Raw genomic sequence first — 24127 nt, 5'->3', positions numbered from 1 at the left:
CGCATCTACACTCAGCTACTGACAGTTCCTTGAGGCAAAGGATCAAAGAGGGTCAGAGAGGGTCAACAAAGCAAAGCAAGGTAAGCTTAAGCTGTGGCAGACAGAATACCAAAATATGACTGGCTGGGTTGGGTCCACTAGCAATAGCATGAGGTATGCCAAATAATGTTGAGAAGAATTTCGCTAGAATCAGATTACGTGGTTGCTGGGTTGGACGATCCCAACATAAACGTGAGTGAGTAAGATTTTCCATGTATTCATTACACATGGCACATTTTTGTGTAAAATGTTTGTGTCAAATTACATAACTTTGCAAGTTATGAGCAGATTGCAGATTGCTGCTCATAAAATACAATGCTTTTGTTAAGACAAAATTCTGCCAAAATGGTCAAGTTTCAAGTTTTCAATATGGCATGTCTACATACACTTTCATACATATCTAAATGTCTTCCTTCATCCTCCACAGTCTATAGTTTTCCATTGACAACAACATGAGGGAATCTTTGTCAAGGTCATTTCGACCATTTCCATAAAGGTTATCATCAATGTAGAGTTGGTTGGGAGTAGCCATCTCATCTCACCCATGATATGGCCTCTTCTGACAATGCTTACACAAAGAGAAATCACTCCCAGGAAGGTGTGTGGCACAGAGAAGGTAATCGGTACAGACCTCTTCCCTTTCTCCTCATCCCCGGCTACACCCTGCAGGGGAAGACCTCCCATTTCCCCATCACAGATGAAAGACTGTTGTATTGCGGTGGGCACAAAGAACTGGTCCCTTTTGAGGTATTGTTTACTCAATGATATGGTTCAGATATGTTATTGGTGGCACCAGCAACGACGGAACTGGCTGTGTCAGAATATGGTTATGCAAACACAAGCCAAGTAAGTGTTGGAAAGAACAGGCTGTTTCTTCCATTCTGGATATCTTTGATTTTCCAAAAATAAACACTCTGCTGCGGATACATCTTGAAGTTTTCCCTAGTAAGTTTTATCAAATAGATATTCAAAAAAGATATGACATATATTTTTTTCTGATGTATCAGGCAGCCATCAATAATTCACAAACGCCACTACTTATCATACAATGTCCGTAGTTGTCTTCATCATGACAGCATACCAAATCTTGAATCAAATCAGTAGGCCTAATCAAATGAGAGGGTTAGACAGGTTTTGTTTCCATTGCATGAACAAAAGGTTCCTTCCCCGAATACCAAAGCCACCTCACTTACACCCCATTCTCCATTTCTCTCACTCCACCCATTTTTATCAAAGGAAATATGGAGACACTGAAATAGCATGCCATCTCTATCAACTGCTATCGTGAATTGTGGGGTGGCCTTAGAGGAAGTGAGCCCACCTTCCACTTCCTGTAGCACATTTGTGCCACTCCTGACTCATACTCTCCCCCTGGGAAGGGTCCCTCCCATGAGTGATTATGTTCCTACTCCTCCTAGGCTACCACCTCCGGACAAACAGAGACACCCAGATACACTACATGACCAAACGTATGTGGACACCTGCTCATCGAACGTCTCATTCCAAAATCATGGGCATTAATATGGAATTAGTCCGAAATTTGCTGCTATAACAGCCTCCACTCTTCTGGGAAGGCTTTCCACTAGATGTTGGAACATTGCTGCGGGGACTTGCTTCCATTCAGCCACAAGAGCATAACATGCTGACTAGAACAGGCACGTGCTTCCGCGTGCGCCATTTTGCACATGTTGATTTTCTCCATCCACACCAGACGCGATCAGGACACACAGTTTGAAATATCAAAATCAACTCTGAACCAACTATATTTATTCATTTGGGGACAGGTCGAAACACATGAAACATTCATGGCCATTTAGCTATCTAGCTTGCTGTTGCTAGCTAATTTGTCCTGGGACATAAACATTGGGTTGTTATTTTACTTGACATGCACAAGCTCCTTTTTTTCAGGATCTTTGTAGAATTTTGACCCATTTTGAGTCACACAAAATCATGTGTTCTCTATTCCGACAATTAATCCACAGGTAAAAGGGGCAACCTAGTTAGTTTCTAGTAATATCTCCTCCTTCAGTCATCTTCTTCTTCTTCTGTGGACTTTATATGGCGGTTGGCAACCAACTTTAAGGTGCATTACCACCACCAACTGGACTGGAGTGTGGACCTCAAATCATCTTGCAATCACCCATGTGGGTATATGCTCCTAAAAACCAATGAGGAGATGGGAGAGGCGGGTCAAGTGTCAAAAATAGAACCACGTTCTATTTTAGCGTCTGGCTATGCAGACGCTCATTGAAGCGCGCAAGCAGTTTGATGAAATTATTATACAACATGTATGTGTACATTTATTTTCCAACGCTCGCGCACGTAACGCAAGTGGTGTGATCAGCATGTTAGTGAGGTCGGGCACTGATGTTGGGCGATTAGGCCTGGTTCGCAGTCAGTGTTCCAATTCATGCCAAAGGTGTTCGATGGAGTTGAGGTCAGGGCTCTGTGCAGGCCAGTCAAGTTCTTCCACACCGATCTCGACAAACCATTTATGTATGGACCTCGCTTTGTGCACGTTGGCATTGTCATGCCACAAAGTTGGAAGCACAGAATCGTCTAGAATGTCATTGTATGCATTGTAGGCCTGCCATGAACCATGAAAAACAGCCCCAGACCATTATTCCTCCTCAACCAAACTTTACAGTTGGCATTATGCATTGGGGTAGGTAGCGTTCTCCTTGTATCCGCCAAACCCAGATTTGTCCGTCTGACTGCCAGATGGTGAAGCGTGTTTCATCACTCCAGAGAACGCGTTTCCACTGCTCCAGAGTCCAATGGCAGTGAGCTTTACACCACTTCAGTCGACGCTTGGCATTGCGCATGGTGATCTTAGGCTTGTGTGCGGCTGTTCTGCAATGGAAACCCATTTCATGAAGCTCCTGACGAACAGTTATTGTGCTGATGTTGCTTGCCAAGGCTGTTTGGAACACAGTAGTGAGTGTTGCAACCGAGGACAGACCATTTTTACACGCTACGCATTTCAGCACTCAGCGGTCCCATTCTGTGAGCTTGTGTGGCCTACCACTTCGAGGCTGAACCATTGTGGGTCCTAGAAGTTTCCACTTCAATAACAGTACTTACAGTTGACCGGGGCAGCTCAAGTGGGCAGAAATTTGACGAACTGACTGATTGGAAAGTTGGCATCCTATGACAGTGCCACGTTGAAAGTCACAGAGCTCTTCGGTACGGGCCATTCTACTGCCAATGTTTGTCTATGGAGATTGCATGGCGGTGTGCTCGATTTTATACACCTATCAGCAACTGGTGTGGCTTCATTATTATTATTTTTTTTACCCTTATTTTACCAGGTAAGTTGACTGAGAACACATTCTCATTTACAGCAACGGGATGAATGAACCTATTTGTAAACTGGGGATGATTAGGTGGCAATGATGGTATGAGGGCCAGATTGGGAATTTAGCTGAAATAGCCGAATCCACTAATCTGAAGGCGTGTCCACATACTTTTGGCAATGTAGTGTATATTGTCAATATAATCACGGTTGTCCCTGAATATCAAGAATAATAAGATATTATTCCGAATTCATGTGTTCAAATATATCCTAAAATGTGTTTAAATCACCTCATGAAGAATGTGTCTGTCCTGGTGTTCTCATGTCTATTTGTGGACATAGAGTGGTTCTCAAATTAATACAAAAATAGCTCAGAATGTGCCATCTGGCTGCCATATAGGCATACTCATGAAAGAGAACCATGTAAACACTAGGAGAGAACTGAGCAAATTAGGCTGCATATCACCGAAAGATGTTATCTAAGTTTTTGATTTCATTGATGTGATTTCAATGTGTTTCTTATTTAAATGCTAGCCCATAAGTTTTGCAATATGTGTATAATTTGACTATAGCTTACTACAAATATACATTTCGTGTGTTTGTGTTGTGTGTGTGCACGTGTCAGTTCAATGTCTAGGTTTGATTTACATTTGGTTTAGTTGTCAACTAACTGAATTCATCTTGAAATGTAAAGCAAATCACCATGTTAGATTTAGTTAATAGTTGGGTGAAATGATTACTTTTTGCGAGTCTGATTAGTTTCCCACATTGATTCAACCTAATCACCTTGATTTTTTGGGTTGAAATTAGGTGGAAACAACGTTGATTCAACCAGTTGTTGCCCAGTGTCTGGTTATTTGGCATGATAGGCAGGTTCAGAGAGAACTTGTTTGTTTTTGGTCAGCAACTACGCCATTCATAAAGGAACTTCCTTCCTTGATCAATCGAAAACATGGAGGGAGGCTTATATAAATAGGAGTTATCGGCAGTCTTAACGTTCATTCTACTACTCAAACCATGCCTAAGAGGCGAGTAGCCTACATCTAAATTATATGCGAAATTGTTATATTGCGTTTGAGGCGTAGGAGATCGTTAAGAAATGAGGGATACAGTAGGAATACTCGTTGTTCTAACGTTCCTGTTGAGAGTGAAGGGGGAAGCTCCCCGTGTCGGATACTGCATCGAGGACCAGTGCTTTGCCGTTTTCCAGGACCAAGCTGACTTTGGAACCGCTCAAAAACATTGTGAGCAAGAAAATAACGGATATTTAATGACAGTTCGATCTTTGATATCACATAGCATCCTTTTACTATTACTTGGTATTCATACAGGAGATTATTGGATTGGTTTGCATTTACCGAGCGGGCAATGCCCCGACCAAGCATTGTTTTTACGAGGGTACAGGTGGATAACTGGAGATAATGAAACCAAATTCCAGAACTGGGGGCGCTTTGATGATGTCTGCTCTTCGAAATGTATTTCGGTATCAAAATACGACTTTGCGTGGAAGGAACAACCATGTGAAAGTAAAGTAGATGGATTTATTTGTGAATATAAACTTGACAGTCCCTGCCAACATGTAATTGTAAAAGGTGACGAATCAGTTCTGTACGAGACCCCGTTGAGATTCAAGGGAGACAACCTACTGACATTACCCCAGGGAACCATTGCAACGCTCAAATCCCTCGGGTCGAAATATATCTGTCTATCTGAACAGTGGATACAAGCACCATGGAGTTGCGAGGTATTCAAAGGTGGCTGTGTGCATGACTGTTCCTCAGTTAATCAACAACCTGTATGCACCTGCCCACCTGGAAAAACTCTCCAGGACAATAACGTCACATGTGAAGATGCGCAAAATGACCCCTGCCTTGACTCAGGATGCGCGCATCTCTGCCAAAAAAAAGATGACATCTACACTTGCATGTGTCACCATGGGTATGCACTGGCAGAAGATGGGAAGGAGTGCAAAGACATTGATGATTGTATAGATGATAGACAGTGCCGGGGACAGAACTTTAAGTGTGTCAATACTATTGGTGGATTTGAATGCAGATGCCAGAAGGGATATGTGTTTGAAAATGACAAATGTGTCGATGTAGATGAATGCTCCATGAGTCCATGTGACCACGACTGCACGAACACAATAGGCAGTTACAATTGCTCCTGTTTGGATGGATTTATAAGAATGACAGAAGACACCAACCGGTGCCAATTTGTTTGTTTAGCAGCAGAGTGTTCCCCAGAATGTGACCCAAGTAAAGAATATCAATGCAACTGTCCAAATGGTTACATACTCGATGACAAAAATGGGTTGTCAATTTGTGTTGACATAGATGAATGTGAGATGAGATACTGCCACCATAATTGTACAAATACGTATGGAAGTTACCTGTGTTCTTGTGATGAGGGATTCGACTTGGTTGGTTCATATGGTTGTGTTGAGAGAGAACCGTCAGAGGGTTCAGGTTTTACCACACCATATACACCAATTATCAAGGATCCAACTGAGCGCCCTTCCACTGTAAAGGCTGGGGGTCTTCTTGGAATTATGGTATGCATTGTCGTTGTTATTTTGGTGATGGTTGTACTTACTCACCTGATACTAAAACGTCGAGGTAATTTAGACATTGCTTTCGAAAGCCAAGATTTTGGTAATTACGGTTTGCAGCAAGTTACAAGGGATAAGTACAAAACAGTATCATTTGACAGACCGTTGATATAGGACAATCAATATGTTGTTGGATAATTTTGTCATTTTCATTGTCATGACTTGTTTACACGTCTGCAAAGGAAAATCAGATGGTTTTTAATGTTTAATGTTTTTATTTCATACAGTTGTAGTAGGCCTTTCACAAATGTAATGGCTCCATAAGCATCTCATCACTGAAAATTCTAACCAGTCTAAGTGACCAAAGCCAATAACAAAGTAGACCTATAACTTGCAAATGATTATTTTTATTTTATATACAGTACCAGTCAAAGGTTTGGACACATCTACTAATTCAAGGGTTTTTCTTTATTTTTACTATTTTCTACATTGTAGAATAATAGTGAAGACATCAAAACTATAAAAATCACATACGGAATCATGTAGTAACCAAAAAAGTGTTAAACAAATCAAAATATATGTTATATTTTAGATTCTTCAAAGTAGCCACCCCTTACCTTGATGACAGCTTTGCACACTCTTGGCATTCGCTCAACCAGCTTCATGAGGTAGTCAACTGGAATGCATTTCAATTAACATGTGTGCCTTGTTAAAAGTTAATTTGTGGAATTTCTTTCCTTCTTAATGCATTTGAGTCAATCAGTTGTGTTGTGACAAGGTAGGGGTGGTATACTGAAGATAGCCCTATTTGGTAAAAGACCAAGTCCATATTATGACAAGAACAGCTCAAATAAGCAAAGAGAAACGACAGTCCATCATTACTTTAAGACTTGAAGATCAGTCAATACGGAACATTTCAAGAACTTTGAAAGTTTCTTCAAGTGCAGTCGCAAAAACCATCAAGCGCTATGATGAAACTGGCTCTCATGACGACCGCCACACGAAAGGACAACCCAGAGTTACCTCTGCTGCAGAGGATAAGTTCATTAGAGTTACCAGCCTCAGAAATTGCAGCCCAAATAAATGCTTCACAGAGTTCAAGTAACAGACACACCTCAACATCAACTTTTCAGAGGAGACTGCGTGAATCAGGCCTTCATGGTCGAATTGCTGCAAAGAAACCTCTACTAAAGGACACTAATAATAAGAAGAGACTTGCTTGGGCCAAGAAACACAAGCAATGGACATTAGACCGGTGGAAATCTCCAAATTTGAGATTTTTGGTTCCAACCGCTGTGTCTTTGTGAGGTGCAGAGTAGGTAAACAGATGATCTCCGCATGAGGAGGTGTGATGGTGTGGGGGTGCTTTTTTGGTGACATTGTCAGTGATTTATTTAGAATTCAAGGCACACTTAACCAGCATGGCTACCACAGCATTCTGCAGCGATACGCCATCACATCTGGTTTGCGCTTAGTGGGACTATCATTTGTTTTTTAACAGGACAATGACCCAAAACACACCTCCACGCTGTGTAAGGGCTATTTGACTAAGAGGGAGAGTGATGGAGTGCTGCATCAGATGACCTGGCCTCCACAATCACCCAACCTCAACCCAATTGAGATGGTTTGGGATGAGTTGGACCGCAGAGTGAAGGAAAAGCAGCCAACAAGTGCCCAGCATATGTGGGAACTCCTTCAAGACTGTTGGAAAAGTATTCCAGGTGAAGCTGGTTGAGAGAATGCCAAGAGTGTGCAAAGCTGTCATCAAGGCAAAGGGTGGCTACTTTGAAGAATCTAAAATGTAAAATATGTTTTGATTTGTTTAACACTTTTTTGGTTACTACATGATTCCATATGTGTTATTTCATAGTTTTGTTGTCTTCACTATTATTCTAGTAAAAATAAAGAAAAACTATTTTGAATGAGTAGGTCTGTCCAAACTTTTGACTGGTACAATCTCGCGAGTGGCGCAGTGGTCTAAGGCACTGCATCGCAGTGCTAGCTGTGCCACTAGAGATCCTGGTTCGAATCAAGGCTCTGTCGTAGCCGGCCGTGACCGGGAGAACCATGGGGCGGTGCACAATTGGCCCAGCGTCGTCCAGGGTAGGGGAGGGAATGGCCGGCAGGGATGTAGCTCAGTTGGTAGGTCATGGCATTTGCAACGCCAGGGTTGTGGGTTCGATTCCCACGGGGGGCCAGTATGATTTTTTAAAATAAAAAATAAAATGTATTCACTCACTAACTGTAAGTCACTCTGGATAAGAGCGTCTGCTAAATGACAAAAATGTAAAATTTAAATGTACTGTATATATATCAACTGTTTATAAAAGAAAACATAATAAAATATTATTAAACTTCTTTGGGGTTATTCAGATTATTTAGCCTACTCACTAACTCATTAGGCCTATTGAAATGTAGAAAAAGCAAATGACAACCCTTTAGCAAATGGTCAATTAAGCAGCCACAAGTGTTTTACATTACTATAACAAACAGTTCACATGTGGCTTGATGTGTTATCTCATGAAAATGTTCCAGTTCAGCTTTGCTTCCTTCACTTCCACTTTGAATAGTGCCCATAAGTTAAATGGCTATGAATTATGTCACTGTATAATCTATAACGAGTCTTTGGGCTATGTGTGTGTGGAGGGCCTATATTGGGCTACTGTTATAAATTGGAGAAGCAATTCATTGTCATTCCTGATATAGATTTCAGGCATAGTTTTGTATTTGTAACATACAGTATAGGTCTTATCGAATGTCATGTAAATACCTTAAACCATATTATGCTTATAATTACCTTAGGAGTCATGGTTCTCATGGTGCCCATCTCTGAAAGTATCCCAAAATAGCATGAGTGTGCCATCTGAGCTACCAGAGAGAGAGAGATTGAGAGAGAGATACCAATTAGGATCTGGCAAAAAAATACTTGAATCAGTTATAGAACCCATTGCCCTTTATGGTTGTGAGGTCTGGGGTCCGCTCACCAACCAAGAATTCACAAAATGGGACAAACACCAAATTGAGACTCTGCATGCAGAATTCTGCGAAAATATACTCTGTGTACAACATAAAACACAAAATAATGCATGCAGAGCAGAACCACCTAAAAGGAAGCGATTCCCAAAAAAAAAAAAAAAAAAAAAAAACAGAGCAAACTAGAAAGCTTTTTGGCCCTAAACAGAGAGTACACAGTGGCAGAATACCTGACCACTGTGACTGACCCAAAATTAAGGAAATCTTTGACTATGTACAGACTCAGTGAGCATAACCTTGCTATTGAGAAAGGCCGCCATAGGCAGACCTGGCTCTCAAGAGAAGACAGGCAATGTGCACACTACCCACAAAATGAGGTGGAAACTGAGCTGCACTTCTTAACTTCCTGCCAAATGTACAGTGGGGAAAAAAAGTATTTAGTCAGCCACCAAATGTGCAAGTTCTCCCACTTAAAAAGATGAGAGAGGCCTGTAATTTTCATCATAGGTACACGTCAACTATGACAGACAAAATGAGAAAAAAAATCCAGAAAATCACATTGTAGGATTTTTAATGAATTTATTGGCATATGATGGTGGAAAATAAGTATTTGGTCAATAACAAACGTTTCTCAATACTTTGTTATATACCCTTTGTTGGCAATGACACAGGTCAAACGTTTTCTGTAAGTCTTCACAAGGTTTTCACACACTGTTGCTGGTATTTTGGCCCATTCTTCCATGCAGATCTCCTCTAGAGCAGTGATGTTTTGGGGCTGTCGCTGGGCAACACAGACTTTCAACTCCCTCCAAAGATTTTCTATGGGGTTGAGATCTGGAGACTGGCTAGGCCACTCCAGGACCTTGAAATGCTTCTACGAAGCCACTCCTTCGTTGCCCGGGCGGTGTGTTTGGGATCATTGTCATGCTGAAAGACCCAGCCACGTTTCATCTTCAATGCCCTTGCTGATGGAAGGAGGGTTTCACTCAAAATCTCACGATACATGGCCCCATTCATTCTTTCCTTTACACGGATCAGTCGTCCTGGTCCCTTTGCAGAAAAACAGCCCCAAAGCATGATGTTTCCAACCCCATGCTTCACAGTAGGTATGGTGTTCTTTGGATGCAACTCAGCATTCTTTGTCCTCCAAACATGACGAGTTGAGTTTTTACCAAAAAGTTATATTTTGGTTTCATCTGACCATATGACATTCTCCCAATCCTCTTCTGGATCATCCAAATGCACTTCAGACGGGCCTGGACATGTACTGGCTTAAGCAGGGGGACACGTCTCGCACTGCAGGATTTGAGTCCCTGGCGGCGTAGTGTGTTACTGATGGTAGGCTTTGTTACTTTGGTCCCAGCTCTCTGCAGGTCATTCACTAGGTCCCCCGTGTGGTTCTGGGATTTTTGCTCACCGTTCTTGTGATCATTTTGACCCCACGGGGTGAGATCTTGCGTGGAGCCCCAGATCGAGGGAGATTATCAGTGGTCTTGTATGTCTTCCATTTCCTAATAATTGCTCCCACAGTTGATTTCTTCAAACCAAGCTGCTTACCTATTGCAGATTCAGTCTTCCCAGCCTGGTGCAGGTCTACAATTTTGTTTTTGGTGTCCTTTGACAGCTCTTTGGTCTTGGCCATTGTGGAGTTTGGAGTGTGACTGTTTGAGGTTGTGGACAGGTGTCTTTTATACTGATAACAAGTTCAAACAGGTGCCATTAATACAGGTAACGAGTGGAGGACAGAGGAGCCTCTTAAAGAAGAAGTTACAGGTCTGTGAGAGCCAGAAATCTTGCTTGTTTGTAGGTGACCAAATACTTATTTTCCACCATAATTTGCAAATAAATTCATTAAAAATCCTACAATGTGATTTTCTGGATTTTTTTTTCTCAATTTGTCTGTCATAGTTAACGTGTACCTATGATGAAAATTACAGGCCTCTCTCATCTTTTTAAGTGGGAGAACTTGCACAATTGGTGGCTGACTAAATACTTTTTTTCCCCACTGTATGACCATATTAGAGACACATACTTCCCTCAGATTACACAGATCCACAAAGAATTTGAAAACAAATCCAATTTGGATAAACTCCCATATCTATTGGGTGAAATACCACAGTGTGCAATCACAGCAGCAAGATTTGTGACCTGTTGCCACAAGAAAAGGGCAACCAGTGAAGAACAAACACCATTGTAAATACAACCTATATTTATGTTTATTTATTTTCCTTATTGTCCTTTAACTATTTGCACATCATTATAACACTGTATATAGACATAATATGACATTTGAAATGTCTTTATTCTTTTGGAACTTTTGTGAGTGTAATGTTTACTGTTAATTTTTTATTATTAAATTTCACTTTTGTTTATTATCTATTTCACTTGCTTTGGCAATGTAAACATGTTTCCCATGCCAATAAAGCCCTTACATTGAAATTAAATTGAATTGAATTGAGAGACAGAGGCAGGCAGGGAGGGAGGGAGGGAGGGAGGGAGGGAGGGACATGTAATTCCAAATGTAGGCTAGTAGTGATGTGCACCGGCGAGGTGGGTGAAATAAAGTTTTTGGAAGGGGATTAAGCAACCAGCAAAATAGGAAATTATTTATTTTAACAGCAGGAGCTATCAGAAGGGTAAACTATAGCTACACATTGCCTAATAAGCAAGAGTTGTACATACAAAGTTGTTACAACTGAGTTTTAAAAAATGAAGGTCATAATAGTGATGTTGCTTGTTACTCTAACATTCGTGCTGAGAGTGGGAGAAGCAAAGCATAACGGATACTGCATTGGGAATCAGTGTTTTGCTCTTTTCCAGGATCCAGCCGATTTTGCAACGGCTCAAAAACATTGTGAGGACAACAATGGACAATTAATGACAGTGCGGTCTTCGGTATCACAAGACATAATTTCGATTTTACTTGGTATTACAGGAGATTTCTGGATTGGTTTGCAGTTACCGAGTGGACAATGTCCTGACAGTGCCTCTGACTTACGGGGCTACAGATGGATAACGGGAGATAATGCAACAGACTTTCAGAACTGGGGAGGCGTTGACGATGTCTGCTCTTTAAAATGGTATAGGTGTTTCCAAAGAAGAATATAAATGATAAGAACAATCATGCAAAAGGAGAATAGATGGATACCTTTGTGAGTATAATTTTCCGAGTGTCTGCAAACGCTTTGACATCAAAGGCGACGAATCCGTAATGTATGAGACCCCATTGGGATTCGAGGGAGATGACCTACTGGTATTGCCTATGGGAAGCATTGCAACGCTCAACCCCCTTGAGTCTAAGTACATCTGTCTCTCTGAACAGTGGATGCAAGCACCTTGGAATTGCGAGGTATTGAAAGGTGGTTGTGAGGATATGTGCTTATCGATTAATCAACAACCTGTATGCATCTGCCCACCTGGAAAAACTCTCCACGACAATAAAGTTACATGTGAAGATGCGCAAAACGACCCCTGCCTTCATTTCGGGTGCGCGCAGGTTTGCTACAAGATAAATGACAACTCCATCGCCTGCATGTGTCACCATGGGTACGCACTGGCAGAAAATGGGAAGGAGTGCAAAGACATTGATGATTGTGACGATGAAAGACAGTGCCCGGGACAGAACATTGAGTGTGTCAACACTATTGGTGGATTTGAATGCAGATGCCAAAACGGATTAAAAATGAAAAATGATATATGTATTGACATAGATGAGTGCAGGGATGGACTATGCGAGCATATGTGCGTAAACACATTAGGCAGTTATAGTTGCTCCTGTTTTGAAGGATATATTGCAACGAAAGAAGACCCCAACAAATGTAAACTTCATTGTCCTTTCAAAGAGTGTCTTGCAGAATGCGACCCAAATAATCCACATCAATGCAACTGTCCCGATGGTTACATGGCCGATGTAAGAAATGAGGTGATGTTTTGCTTGGACATAAATGAATGTGATATTGGTTACTGCGATCATAATTGCACAAATACATATGGAGGCCACATGTGTTCTTGCGATGAGGGATTCGACTTGGTTGAGGGATGGAAATGTGTTGACAGAGTACCATCTGATTTTATTACACCATGTGTCAAATATCCGACTCAGCGCCCCCCACCTGTCACAGCAGGTGGTATCCTTGGAATAATACTGTGTATTGTCGTTCTCGTTTCAGTGATGGTGTTTTTGGTTCACCATATTCTCAAACGTCACGGCAAATTTGAGGTTCCATGTGCGCCCAAAACCACAGGCGATGATGGACATGATTTGGAGCAAGTATCCTAACAACTGAAAAGTATGCGAAACCATACTGTAAAAAAAAAGAAATCCTGTAAAAAAAAACGGAAAATGTACTGGCAAAAAATTACCGCTACAATTTCCATTATTTTACAAACAGTTCCTTCAAATAAATTACAGAAAATACTGTATAAACACAAAAAATTACCGGTACATTTCCATTATTTTACAGACAGTTCCTTCAAATATATATTACAGAAAATACTGTATAAACACAGTGACTGTCCATTAATAGACGGAGATTTGTGTTTATACAGTATTTTCTGTAATTTATTTGAAGGAACTGTCCATAAAATAATGGAAAATATACTGGTATTTCTTTGCTAGTACATTTTCCGTTTTTATACGGAAATGTTGTTAGAATAGTGCGCCCTCAATGTGGGAATCAGTGTTTTGCTCTTTTCCAGGATCCAGCCGAAGTTCCTTTTTAAAAATGTTCTCTGTAAATTTATGGACAATGTTGAAAAATTGCAAGTGTAGGCTACATAAATTAACAGAAACTATTATTTTAAAGACATTTTTCAATTACCATTCAGAATAGGTAGTTTTTAAAAAACGAGTTATTAAAAAAAAAATCTTAAGAACAAACAATACATTCCTCAATAAAACAAATACATTAAATATTATAAATAGTTGATGTACAATAGCAATGTGTACACCTTAATAAATCCATTACAAAAAGTACACATTGACGATGTCTTTATTGGCGAAAGAGAGAACAAGTTAACAAAAGTATTTTCCAATTCATTGTGCTGAGCGATTAGGGCTCTTTGTGGTAGGTTTCGGTTTGATTATTTAAAGAAATATCATGGTTTTCACATTAAATGCACTTTGCATTATGTGAGTTAAATGCTGTAACACAGAATAAAACAAGTAATGAAAGTCCCATGATGGTAGTCCATTACTGCTTACATTACTGCTTATATTCACATTACTTTAAGAAAATATTGAAGTTGTTGTGTATATTACATTCGTTTAATTTGATGACTATTATTTAATTCCAAGTCCTCATCTCTGTAGAGCTGCTGCCTATGCTGTCTGACAAAATCACTATTTTAGTAGTTCTTCCAAATAAATAAGGCATACTTTTATGACTGCTGAATACCAACTCAATCACTTAGATCATGTATTTTCAGGTACAGATAACTTGCAAAGCAACTTATTTCTATCCCTCTCCATCACACATTCTTCATTCACTTCTCTCGGTGTCTGCCCCACACTAACTTAAACGTAGCAGGTGTACTCCTGAGCAGGTGTAGTCTCCTGAGAGAGACAGGCTCTGTCGCAGCCGGCCGCGACCGGGAGACTCATGGGCAGCGCACAATTGGCTTAGCGTTGTCCAGGGTAGGGGAGGGAATGGCCGGCAGGGATGTAGCTCAGTTGATAGAGCATGGCGTTTGCAACGCCAGGGTTGTGGGTTCAATTCCCATGGGGGACCAGTATGAAAAAATATATATGTATTCACTAACTGTAAGTCGCTCTGTATAAGAGCGTCTGCTAAAATGACTAAAATGTAAATGTAAAAGATGTGTACTCCTGAGTGGCGCAGTTGTCTAAGGCACTGCATCGCAGTGCTAACTGTGCCACTAGAGATCCTGGTTCAAATCCAGGCTCTGTCGCAGCCGGCCGTGACCGGGAGACTCATGGGCGGCGCACAATTGGTCCAGGGTAGGGGAGGGAATGGCCGGCAGGGATGTACCTCAGTTGATAGAGCATGGCGTTTGCAACGCCAGGGTTGTGGGTTCGATTCCCACAGGGGGGCAGTATAAAAAAAAATATATATTTATATGTGTTCACTAACTGTAAGTCGCTCTGGATAAGAACGTCTGCTAAATGACAAAAAAAAATGTGTAAAAGAAACACTGCCGTGCAATGAATTATGGTAATTATAGTTAATTATCACGTTTTCTGCAATAAACTGTCGAGTTTTGTCCTGTTGGAAACTACAACTCCCTACTACATTGCACAGTTCGGACTTGAGTTGATTTATCTCTAGAGAAACTACACAATGTGTGCATTGAGCTCACAGAAAAAACCCAGAAAGAAATGGAATTAAAATAATTGAACTGATGTAGGTCAATTAGTTGAAAAAAACGAAAATGAACCGACATATCGGTTAGTCACTCAGCACTACAAATCTTTAACATGTATTATTCTTGTAGTCAAACTACACAGTGACTAACCAGACAGTACTAGTCAACCCCAGACAGTACTAGTCAAACCCAGACCATGACGTCAGCGCACCATCAGGCTGTAGTTCTGATACAACAGGCCAGGCAGACAGTAACTGTTAGCTGTCCAAACACACAGCTGTGTTAGTAGGAAAGCAAAGCACCAAACCACTCAGTGAGTGAGTCTGTCCTCCCGTCTCTACCAGTCTTTTCCAGCCTGCTGTATGTGTCTGTAGAGTTGGTTCTACAAGAACACCCCTACCTGTGGAGCAAACCAACTCCGAAAGAACAGCCCCGTCTGCTGAGCGAACCCACTCTAGACACTAGTACAAAAATGTCCGTTGAACATTGTCTCTGTCTATACACATAACATACGTTTCTCAAATGAATTTCAATGACATAGATTGGAACAAAAGCACAACAGTTTAACAGGATGAGAGGTAATGCGCTTTACACCAAAACCACATATCTGTCCACTGACAGCATGAAATAATATCATTACAAATTCACCACAAAAATGCTGTTAAGAGAACGAGGGGTTGTCTCAATTTGCAATTAAAACCAGAGTTTGGAATCTCGTTAGCAGTGCTTTGTCTCACAACGCACAACATATATATACATAAAAACAATATAAATACATTGAACAAAAATATAAACACAACATGGAACAATTTCAAAGATTTTACTGAGTTACAGTTCATAAGGAAATCAGTCAATTTAAATAAATGTATTAGGCCCTAATCTATGGCTTTCACATGACTGGGAATACAGATATGCATCTGTTGGTCACAGATACCTTTTAAAAAGGTAGGGGTGTGGATCAGAAAACCAGTTAGTATCTGATGTGACCACCATTTGCCTCATGCAGCGTGACACATCTCCTTCGCATTGAGTTGATCATATTGTTGATTGTGGCCTGTGGAATGTTGTCCCACTCCTCTTTAATGGCTGTGCGAAGTTGCTGGATATTGGCAGGAACTGGAACATGCTGTCATACATGTCGATCCAGAGCATCCCAAACATGCTCAATGGGTGGCATGTCTGGTGTGTATGCAGGCCATGGAAAAACGGGGACATTTTCAGCTTCCAGGAAATGTGTACAGATCCTTGCGGTGCATTATCATGCTGAAACATGAGGTGATGGTTGTGGATGAATGGCACAACAATGGGCCTCAGGATCTGTGCATTCATAATTGCCATCGATAAAATGCAATTGTGTTCATTGTCCGTAGCATATGCCTGCCCATACTATAACCCCACCGCCACCATGTTCAAAATGTTGACATCAGCAAACTGCTCGCCCACATGATGCCATCTGCCCGGTACAGTTGAAACCGGGATTCATCCATGAAGAGCACACTTCTCCAGCGTGCCAGTGGCCATCGAAGGTGAGCATTTGCCCACTGAAGACGGTTACGACGCTAAACTGCAGTCAGGTCAAGACTTTGGTGAGGACGACGAGCAGGCAGATTAGCTTCCCTGAGATGGTTTCTGAAAGTTTGTGCAGAAATTATTTGGTTGTGCAAACCCACAGTTTCATCAGTTGTCCGGGTGGCTGGTCTCAGATGATCACACAGGTGAAGAACCGAATGTGGAGGTCCTTGGCTGGCATGGTTACACGTGGTCTGCGGTTGTGAGGCTGGTTGGACATACTGCCAAATTCTCTGAAACGACGTTGGAGGAGGCTTATGGTAGAGAAATGAACATTCAAGTCTCTGGCAACAGCTCTGGTGGACATTCCTGCAATCAGCATGCCAATTGCATGCTCCCTCAATACCTGAGACATCTGTGGCATTGTGTTGTGTGACAAAAATGCACATTTTAGAGTGGCCTTTTATTTTCCCCAGCACACAGTGCACCTGTGTAATGATCATGCTGTTTAATCAGCTTCTTCAAAATCAAATCAAACCAAATCAAATTGTATTTGTCACATGCGCCGAATACAACAGGTGTAGACCTTACAGTAAAATGCTTACTTAAAAGCCCTTAACCAACAATGCAGTTTTAAGAAAAATAAGTGTTAAGTAGAAAAAAGATAAGTACAAAAAAAAAAAAAAAAGGATTTACAAATAATTAAATAGCAGCAGTAAAATAACAGTAGAGAGGCTATATACAGGGGGTACCGGTACAGAGTCAATGTGCAGGGGCACAGGTTAGTCGAGGTAATTGAGGTAATATGTACATGTAGGTAGAGTTAAAGTGACTATGCATAGATAATAATAGAGAGTGGCAGCAGCGTAAAAGAGGGGGTGGGTGGGGACAATGCAAATAGTCCGGGTCGCCATTTGATTAGCCGTTCAGGAGTCTTATGGCTTGGGGGTAGAAGCTGTTAAGAAGCCTTTTGGATCTAGACTTGGCGCTCCAGTACTGCTTGCCGTGCAGTAGCAGAGAGAAAAGTCTATTACTAGGGTGGCTGGAGTCTTTGACCATTTTTTAGGGCCTTCCTCTGACACCGCCTGGTATAGAGGTCCTGGATGGCAGGAAGCTTGGCCCCGGTGATGTACTGGGCTGTACGCACTACCCTCTGTAGTACCTTGCGGTCGGAGGCCGAGCAGTTGCCATACCAGGCAGTGATGCAACCAGTCAGGATGCTCTCGATGTTGCAGCTGTAGAACGTTTTGAGGATCTGAGGACCCATGCCAAATCTTTTCAGTCTCCTGAGGGGGAATAGGTTTTGTCGTGCCCTCTTCACAAATGTCTTGGTGTGTTTGGACCATGTTAGTTTGTTGGTGATGTGGACACCCAGGAACTTGAAGCTCTCAACCTGTTCCACTACAGCCCCGTTGATGAGAATGGGGGCGTGCTCGGTCCTTCTTTTCCTGTAGTCCACAATCATCTCCTTTGTCTTGATCACGTTGAGGGAGAGTTGTTATCCTGGCACCACACGGCCAGGTCTCTAACCTCCTCCCTATAGGCTGTCTCATTGTTGCCAGTGATCAGGCCTACCACTGTTGTGTCGTCTGCAAACTTAATAATGGTGTTGGAGTTGTGCCTGGCCATGCAGTCATGGGTGAACAGAGTGTACAGGAGGGGACTGAGCACACACCCCTGAGGGGACCCCGTGTTGAGGATCAGCGTGGCAGATGTGTTGTTACCTACCCTTACCACCTGGGGGCGGCCCGTCAGGAAGTCCAGGATCCAGTTGCAGAGGGAGGTGTTTAGTCCCAGGGTCCTTAACTTAGTGATGCGCTTTGAGGGCACTATGGTGTTGAACGGTGAGCAATTGTCAATGAATAGTATTCTCACGTAGGTGTTCCTTTTGTCCAGGTGGAAAGGGCAGTGTGGAGTGCATTAGAGATTGCATCATCTGTGGATCTGTTGGGGCGGTATGCAAATTGGAGTGGGTCAAGGGTTTCTGGGATGTGAGCCATGACCAGCCTTTCAAAGCACTTCATTGCTACAGACGTGAGTGCTACGGGTCTGTAGTCATTTAGGCAGGTTACCTTAGTGTTCTTGGGCACAGGGACTATGGTGGTCTGCTTGAAACATGTTGGTATTACAGACTCAGTCAGGGACAGGTTGAAAATGTCAGTGAAGACACTTGCAAGTTGGTCAGCGCATGCTCGGAGTACACGTCCTGGTAATCTGTCTGGCCTTGTGAATGTTGACCTGTTTAAAGGTTTAACGGTCTTACTCACATCGGCTACGGAGAGCGTAATCACACAGTCGTCCGGAACAGCTGATGCTCTCAAGTATGCTTCAGTGTTGCTTGCCTCAAAGCAAGGTCCTCTGTAGCTCAGCTGGTAGAGCACGGCGCTTGTAACGCCAAGGTAGTGGGTTCGATCCCCGGGACCACCCATACACAAAAATGTATGCACGCATGACTGTAAGTCGCTTTGGATAAAAGCGTCTGCTAAATGGCATATTATTATTATTATTATTATATAAGTAATTTAGCTCGTTTGGTAGGCTTGTGTCACTGGGCAGCTCGCGGCTGTGCTTCCCTTTGTAGTCTGTAATAGTTTGCAAGCCCTGCCACATCCGACGAGCATTGGAGCCGGTGTAGTACGATTCAATCTCAGTCCTGTATTGACGCTTTGCCTGTTTGATGGTTCATCAGAGGGCATAGCGGGGTTTCTTATTAGCGTTCAGGTTAGAGTCCCGCTCCTTGAAAGTGGCAGCTCTACCCTTTAGCTCAGTGTGGATGTTGCCTGTAATCCATGGCTTCTGGTTGGGGTATGTACGTACGGTCACTGTGGGGAAGACGTCATCGATGCACTTATTGATGAAGCCAGTGACTAATGTGGTGTACTCCTCAATGCCATCGGAAGAATCCCAGAACATATTCCAGTCTGTGCTAGCAAATCAGTCCTGTAGCTTAGCATCTACGCCACCTGAACACTTCCTTATTAACCGAGTCACTGGTGCTTCCTGCTTTAGTTTTTGTTTGTAAGCAGGAATCAGGAGGATAGAATTATGGTCAGATTTGCCAAATGGAGGGCGAGGAAGAGCTTTGTACGCATCTCTGTGTGTGGAGTAAACGTGGTCTAGAGTTATTTTCCCTGTGGTTGCACATTTAACATGCTGGTAGAAATTAGGTAAAACGGATTTAAGTTACCCTGCATTAAAGTCCCCGGCAACTAGGAGCGCCGCCTCTGGATGAGCGTTTTCCTGTTTGCTTATGGCCTTATACAGCTCATTGAGTGCAGTCTTAGTGCCAACATTGGTTTGTGGTGGTAAATAGACAGCCATGAAAAATATAGATTGAAAAAATATGTCAATCTTCATTCTTAAAACGTAATGCAGTACTTTCTACTGTCAGCACACTACAGCATGTTCCTTCTTACCTGCTTGGTCTTCACAAAGCACATGGCATCAGCAAAAACAACAGATAGCCTACTCAATAACCTACATACAATATAGCCTGTAATTCTATAATGCATGTGTCAGTGCATAAAAAAAGGATTGTGTTTGTGAAGAAGAACATGGCATTTGAGTAAGCAATGGAGTGCTTTGAAAAGAAATGCTCGCCTTTCAATGCTTCCAAGGATTTTCAAAGTCGTTCAATTCAGACAAAAACTTGAGCAGTTTGGGAGGAATGTGATGCTGTTTTTTCCCGTTAATCTCGGCCTTTGACCCCCGTTCTGGATTGATCCCCAGAAAACTTATAGAATAAAAGAACAGGTAAAATAAGCATTACAAAAAGCGTTACACATGTAGGTTGAGATTTCTTCTATCCATACCTCATGCCACACCAATATTTGAAATACTCTGGGTAGCACAAGCCCAACACTGGTTGTACTGGATCCTGAGCTGCGACTGGAAAAAGGCTATTTTATCCAAAGACAAAGAAAGGTTCTATAGTGTCACGAGAATTTTGTATCTCAACGTTCAAACTGAACTATTTTATATCTCTGTCTGAGTCCTGAAGGTTGTAAAAGCTCCAGTTCAATGAATCAGACAGAGTCCCAACATACAATGATCAGTATTTATTCAGAGAGCGCGCTGCCACAAAATGGGCACACAGTCTTTTTATACTCACACACACACACACACACACACACACACACACACACACACACACACACACACACACACACACACACACACACTTTCTTATCATAGCCTACTCCTTCAAGCCTCTCACTCCCCCTCCCTGTGTGGGGACATCTGTTTTTTGAAACAGGTCTTCTGTTATTGGTTTCAACATTTGCACTTCTGCTTGCATAATTACAAGACACAAATACTCTGTTGCTGGGCTAATATGCATTTTATATAAGCACATATATTTAACTCTCTAAGCTCTAGTTGTCACGCCCTGGCTCTGGGGACTCTTATACAGTGGGGAAAAAAAGTATTTAGTCAGCCACCAATTGTGCAAGTTCTCCCACTTAAAAAGATGAGAGAGGCCTGTAATTTTCATCATAGGTACACGTCAACAATGACAGACAAATTGAGATTTTTTTTCCCAGAAAATCACATTGTAGGATTTTTAATGAATTTATTTGCAAATGATGGTGGAAAATAAGTATTTGGTCACCTACAAACAAGCAAGATTTCTGGCTCTCACAGACCTGTAACTTCTTCTTTAAGAGGCTCCTCTGTCCTCCACTCGTTACCTGTATTAATGGCACCTGTTTGAACTTGTTATCAGTATAAAAGACACCTGTCCACAACCTCAAACAGTCACACTCCAAACTCCACTATGGCCAAGACCAAAGAGCTGTCAAAGGACACCAGAAACAAAATTGTAGACCTGCACCAGGCTGGGAAGATTGAATCTGCAATAGGTAAGCAGCTTGGTTTGAAGAAATGAACTGTGGGAGCAATTATTAGGAAATGGAAGACATACAAGACCACTGATAATCTCCCTCGATCTGGGGCCACATGCAAGATCTCACCCCGTGGGGTCAAAATGATCACAAGAACGGTGAGCAAAAATCCCAGAACCACACGGGGGGACCTAGTGAATTACCTGCAGAGAGCTGGGACCAAAGTAACAAAGCCTACCATCAGTAACACACTACGCCGCCAGGGACTTAAATCCTGCAGTGCCAGACGTGTCCCCCTGCTTAAGCCAGTACATGTCCGGCCCGTCTGAAGTTTGCTAGAATGCATTTGGATGATCCAGAAGAGGATTGGGAGAATGTCATATGGTCAGATGAAACCAAAATATAACTTTTTGGTAAAAACTCAACTCGTCGTGTTTGGAGGACAAAGAATGCTGAGTTGCATCCAAAGAACACCATACCTACTGTGAAGCATGGGGGTGGACACATCATGCTTTGGGGCTGTTTTTCTGCAAAGGGACCAGGACGACTGATCCGTGTAAAGGAAAGAATGAATGGGGCAATGTATCGTGAGATTTTGAGTGAAAACCTCCTTCCATCAGCAAGGGCATTGAAGATGAAACGTGGCTGGGTCTTTCAGCATGACAATGATCCCAAACACACCGCCCGGGCAACGAAGGAGTGGCTTCGTAAGAAGCATTTCAAGGTCCTGGAGTGGCCTAGCCAGTCTCCAGATCTCAACCCCATAGAAAATATTTGGAGGGAGTACTATATCTCTTGACACAATGATGAAAATAATCATGGCCTCTAAACCTTCAAGCTGCATACTGGATCCTATTCCTACTAAACTGCTGAAGGAGCTGCTTCCTGTGCTTGGCCCTCCTATGTTGAACATAATAAACAGCTCTCTATCCACCGGATGTGTACCAAACTCACTAAAAGTGGCAGTGATAAAGCCTCTCTTGAAAAAGCCAAACCTTGACCCGGAAAATATAAAAAACTATCGGCCTATATCGAATCTTCCATTCCTCTCAAAAATTTTAGAAAAAGCTGTTGCGCAGCAACTCACTGCCTTTCTGAAGACAAACAATGTATACGAAATGCTTCAGTCTGGTTTTAGACCCCATCATAGCACTGAGACTGCACTTGTGAAGGTGGTAAATGACCTTTTAATGGCGTCAGACCGAGGCTCTGCATCTGTCCTCGTGCTACTAGACCTTAGTGCTGCCTTTGACACCATCGATCACCACATTCTTTTGGAGAGACTGGAAACCCAAATTGGTCTACACGGACAAGTTCTGGCCTGGTTTAGATCTTACCTGTCGGAAAGATATCAGTTTGTCTCTGTGAATGGTCTGTCCTCCGACAAATCAACTGTACATTTCGGTGTTCCTCAAGGTTCCGTTTTAGGACCACTATTGTTTTCACTATATATTTTACCTCTTGGGGATGTTATTCGAAAACATAATGTTAACTTTCACTGCTATGCGGATGACACACAGCTGTACATTTCAATGAAACATGGTGAAGCCCCAAAATTGCCCTCGCTAGAAGCCTGTGTTTCAGACATAAGGAAGTGGATGGCTGAAAACTTTTTACTTTTAAACTCGGACAAAACAGAGATGCTTGTTCTAGGTCCCAAGAAACAAAGAGATCTTCTGTTAAATCTGACAATTCATCTTGATGGTTGTAAAGTCGTCTCAAATAAAACTGTGAAGGACCTCGGCGTTACTCTTGACCCTGATCTCTCTTTTGACGAACATATCAAGACTGTTTCAAGGACAGCTTTTTTCCATCTACGTAACATTGCAAAAATCAGAAATTTTCTGTCCAAAAATGATGCAGAAAAATTAATCCATGCATTTGTTACTTCTAGGTTAGACTACTGCAATGCTCTATTTTCCGGCTACCCGGATAAAGCACTAAATAAACTTCAGTTAGTGCTAAATACGGCTGCTAGAATCCTGACTAGAACCAAGAAATTTGATCATATTACTCCAGTGCTAGCTTCCCTACACTGGCTTCCTGTTAAGGCAAGGGCTGATTTCAAGGTTTTACTGTTAACCTATAAAGCGTTACATGGGCTTGCTCCTACCTATCTTTCCGAGTTGGTCCTGCCGTACATACCAATACGTACGCTACGGTCACAAGACGCAGGCCTCCTAATTGTCCCTAGAATTTCTAAGCAAACAGCGGGAGGCAGGGCTTTCTCCTATAGATCTCAATTTTTTATGGAACAGTCTGCCTACCCATGTGAGAGACGCAGACTCGGTCTCAACCTTTAAGTCTTTACTGAAGACTTATCTCTTCAGTAGGTCATATGATTGAGTGTAGTCTGGCCCAGGAGTGTGAAGGTGAACGGAAAGGCTCTGGAGCAACGAACAGCCCTTGCTGTCTCTGCCGGGCCGGTTCCCCTCTCCACTGGGGTTCTCTGCCTCTAACCCTGTTGCAGGGGCTGAGTCACTGGCTTGCTGGTGCTCTTTCATGCCGTCCCTGGGAGGGGTGCGTCACTTGAGTGGGTTGAGTTACTGACGTGATCTTCCTGTCTGGGTTGGCGCCCCCTTGGTTTGTGCTGTG

The 24127-nt window shown here is 42.3% G+C and overlaps 1 protein-coding gene across 1 annotated transcript; it reads left to right on the top strand.

The window, feature by feature from the left end:
• Nucleotides 1–4274: 4274 nt before the first annotated feature.
• LOC121549271 (thrombomodulin) lies at nt 4275–6347 on the top strand. The gene has a single exon (XM_041861131.2). It carries the CDS (start codon nt 4434–4436, stop codon nt 6057–6059), a length of 1626 nt encoding a protein of 541 aa, XP_041717065.2. The 5' UTR covers nt 4275–4433; the 3' UTR covers nt 6060–6347.
• The last annotated feature ends 17780 nt before the right edge of the window (nt 6348–24127 follow it).

The sequence above is a fragment of the Coregonus clupeaformis genome, chromosome 33, assembly GCF_020615455.1.
Source record: "Coregonus clupeaformis isolate EN_2021a chromosome 33, ASM2061545v1, whole genome shotgun sequence".
In the NCBI taxonomy this organism is placed as follows: domain Eukaryota; kingdom Metazoa; phylum Chordata; class Actinopteri; order Salmoniformes; family Salmonidae; genus Coregonus; species Coregonus clupeaformis.
The sequence above is the reverse complement of the archived record's forward strand: the minus strand, read 5'-3'. Positions and strand labels throughout refer to the sequence as shown.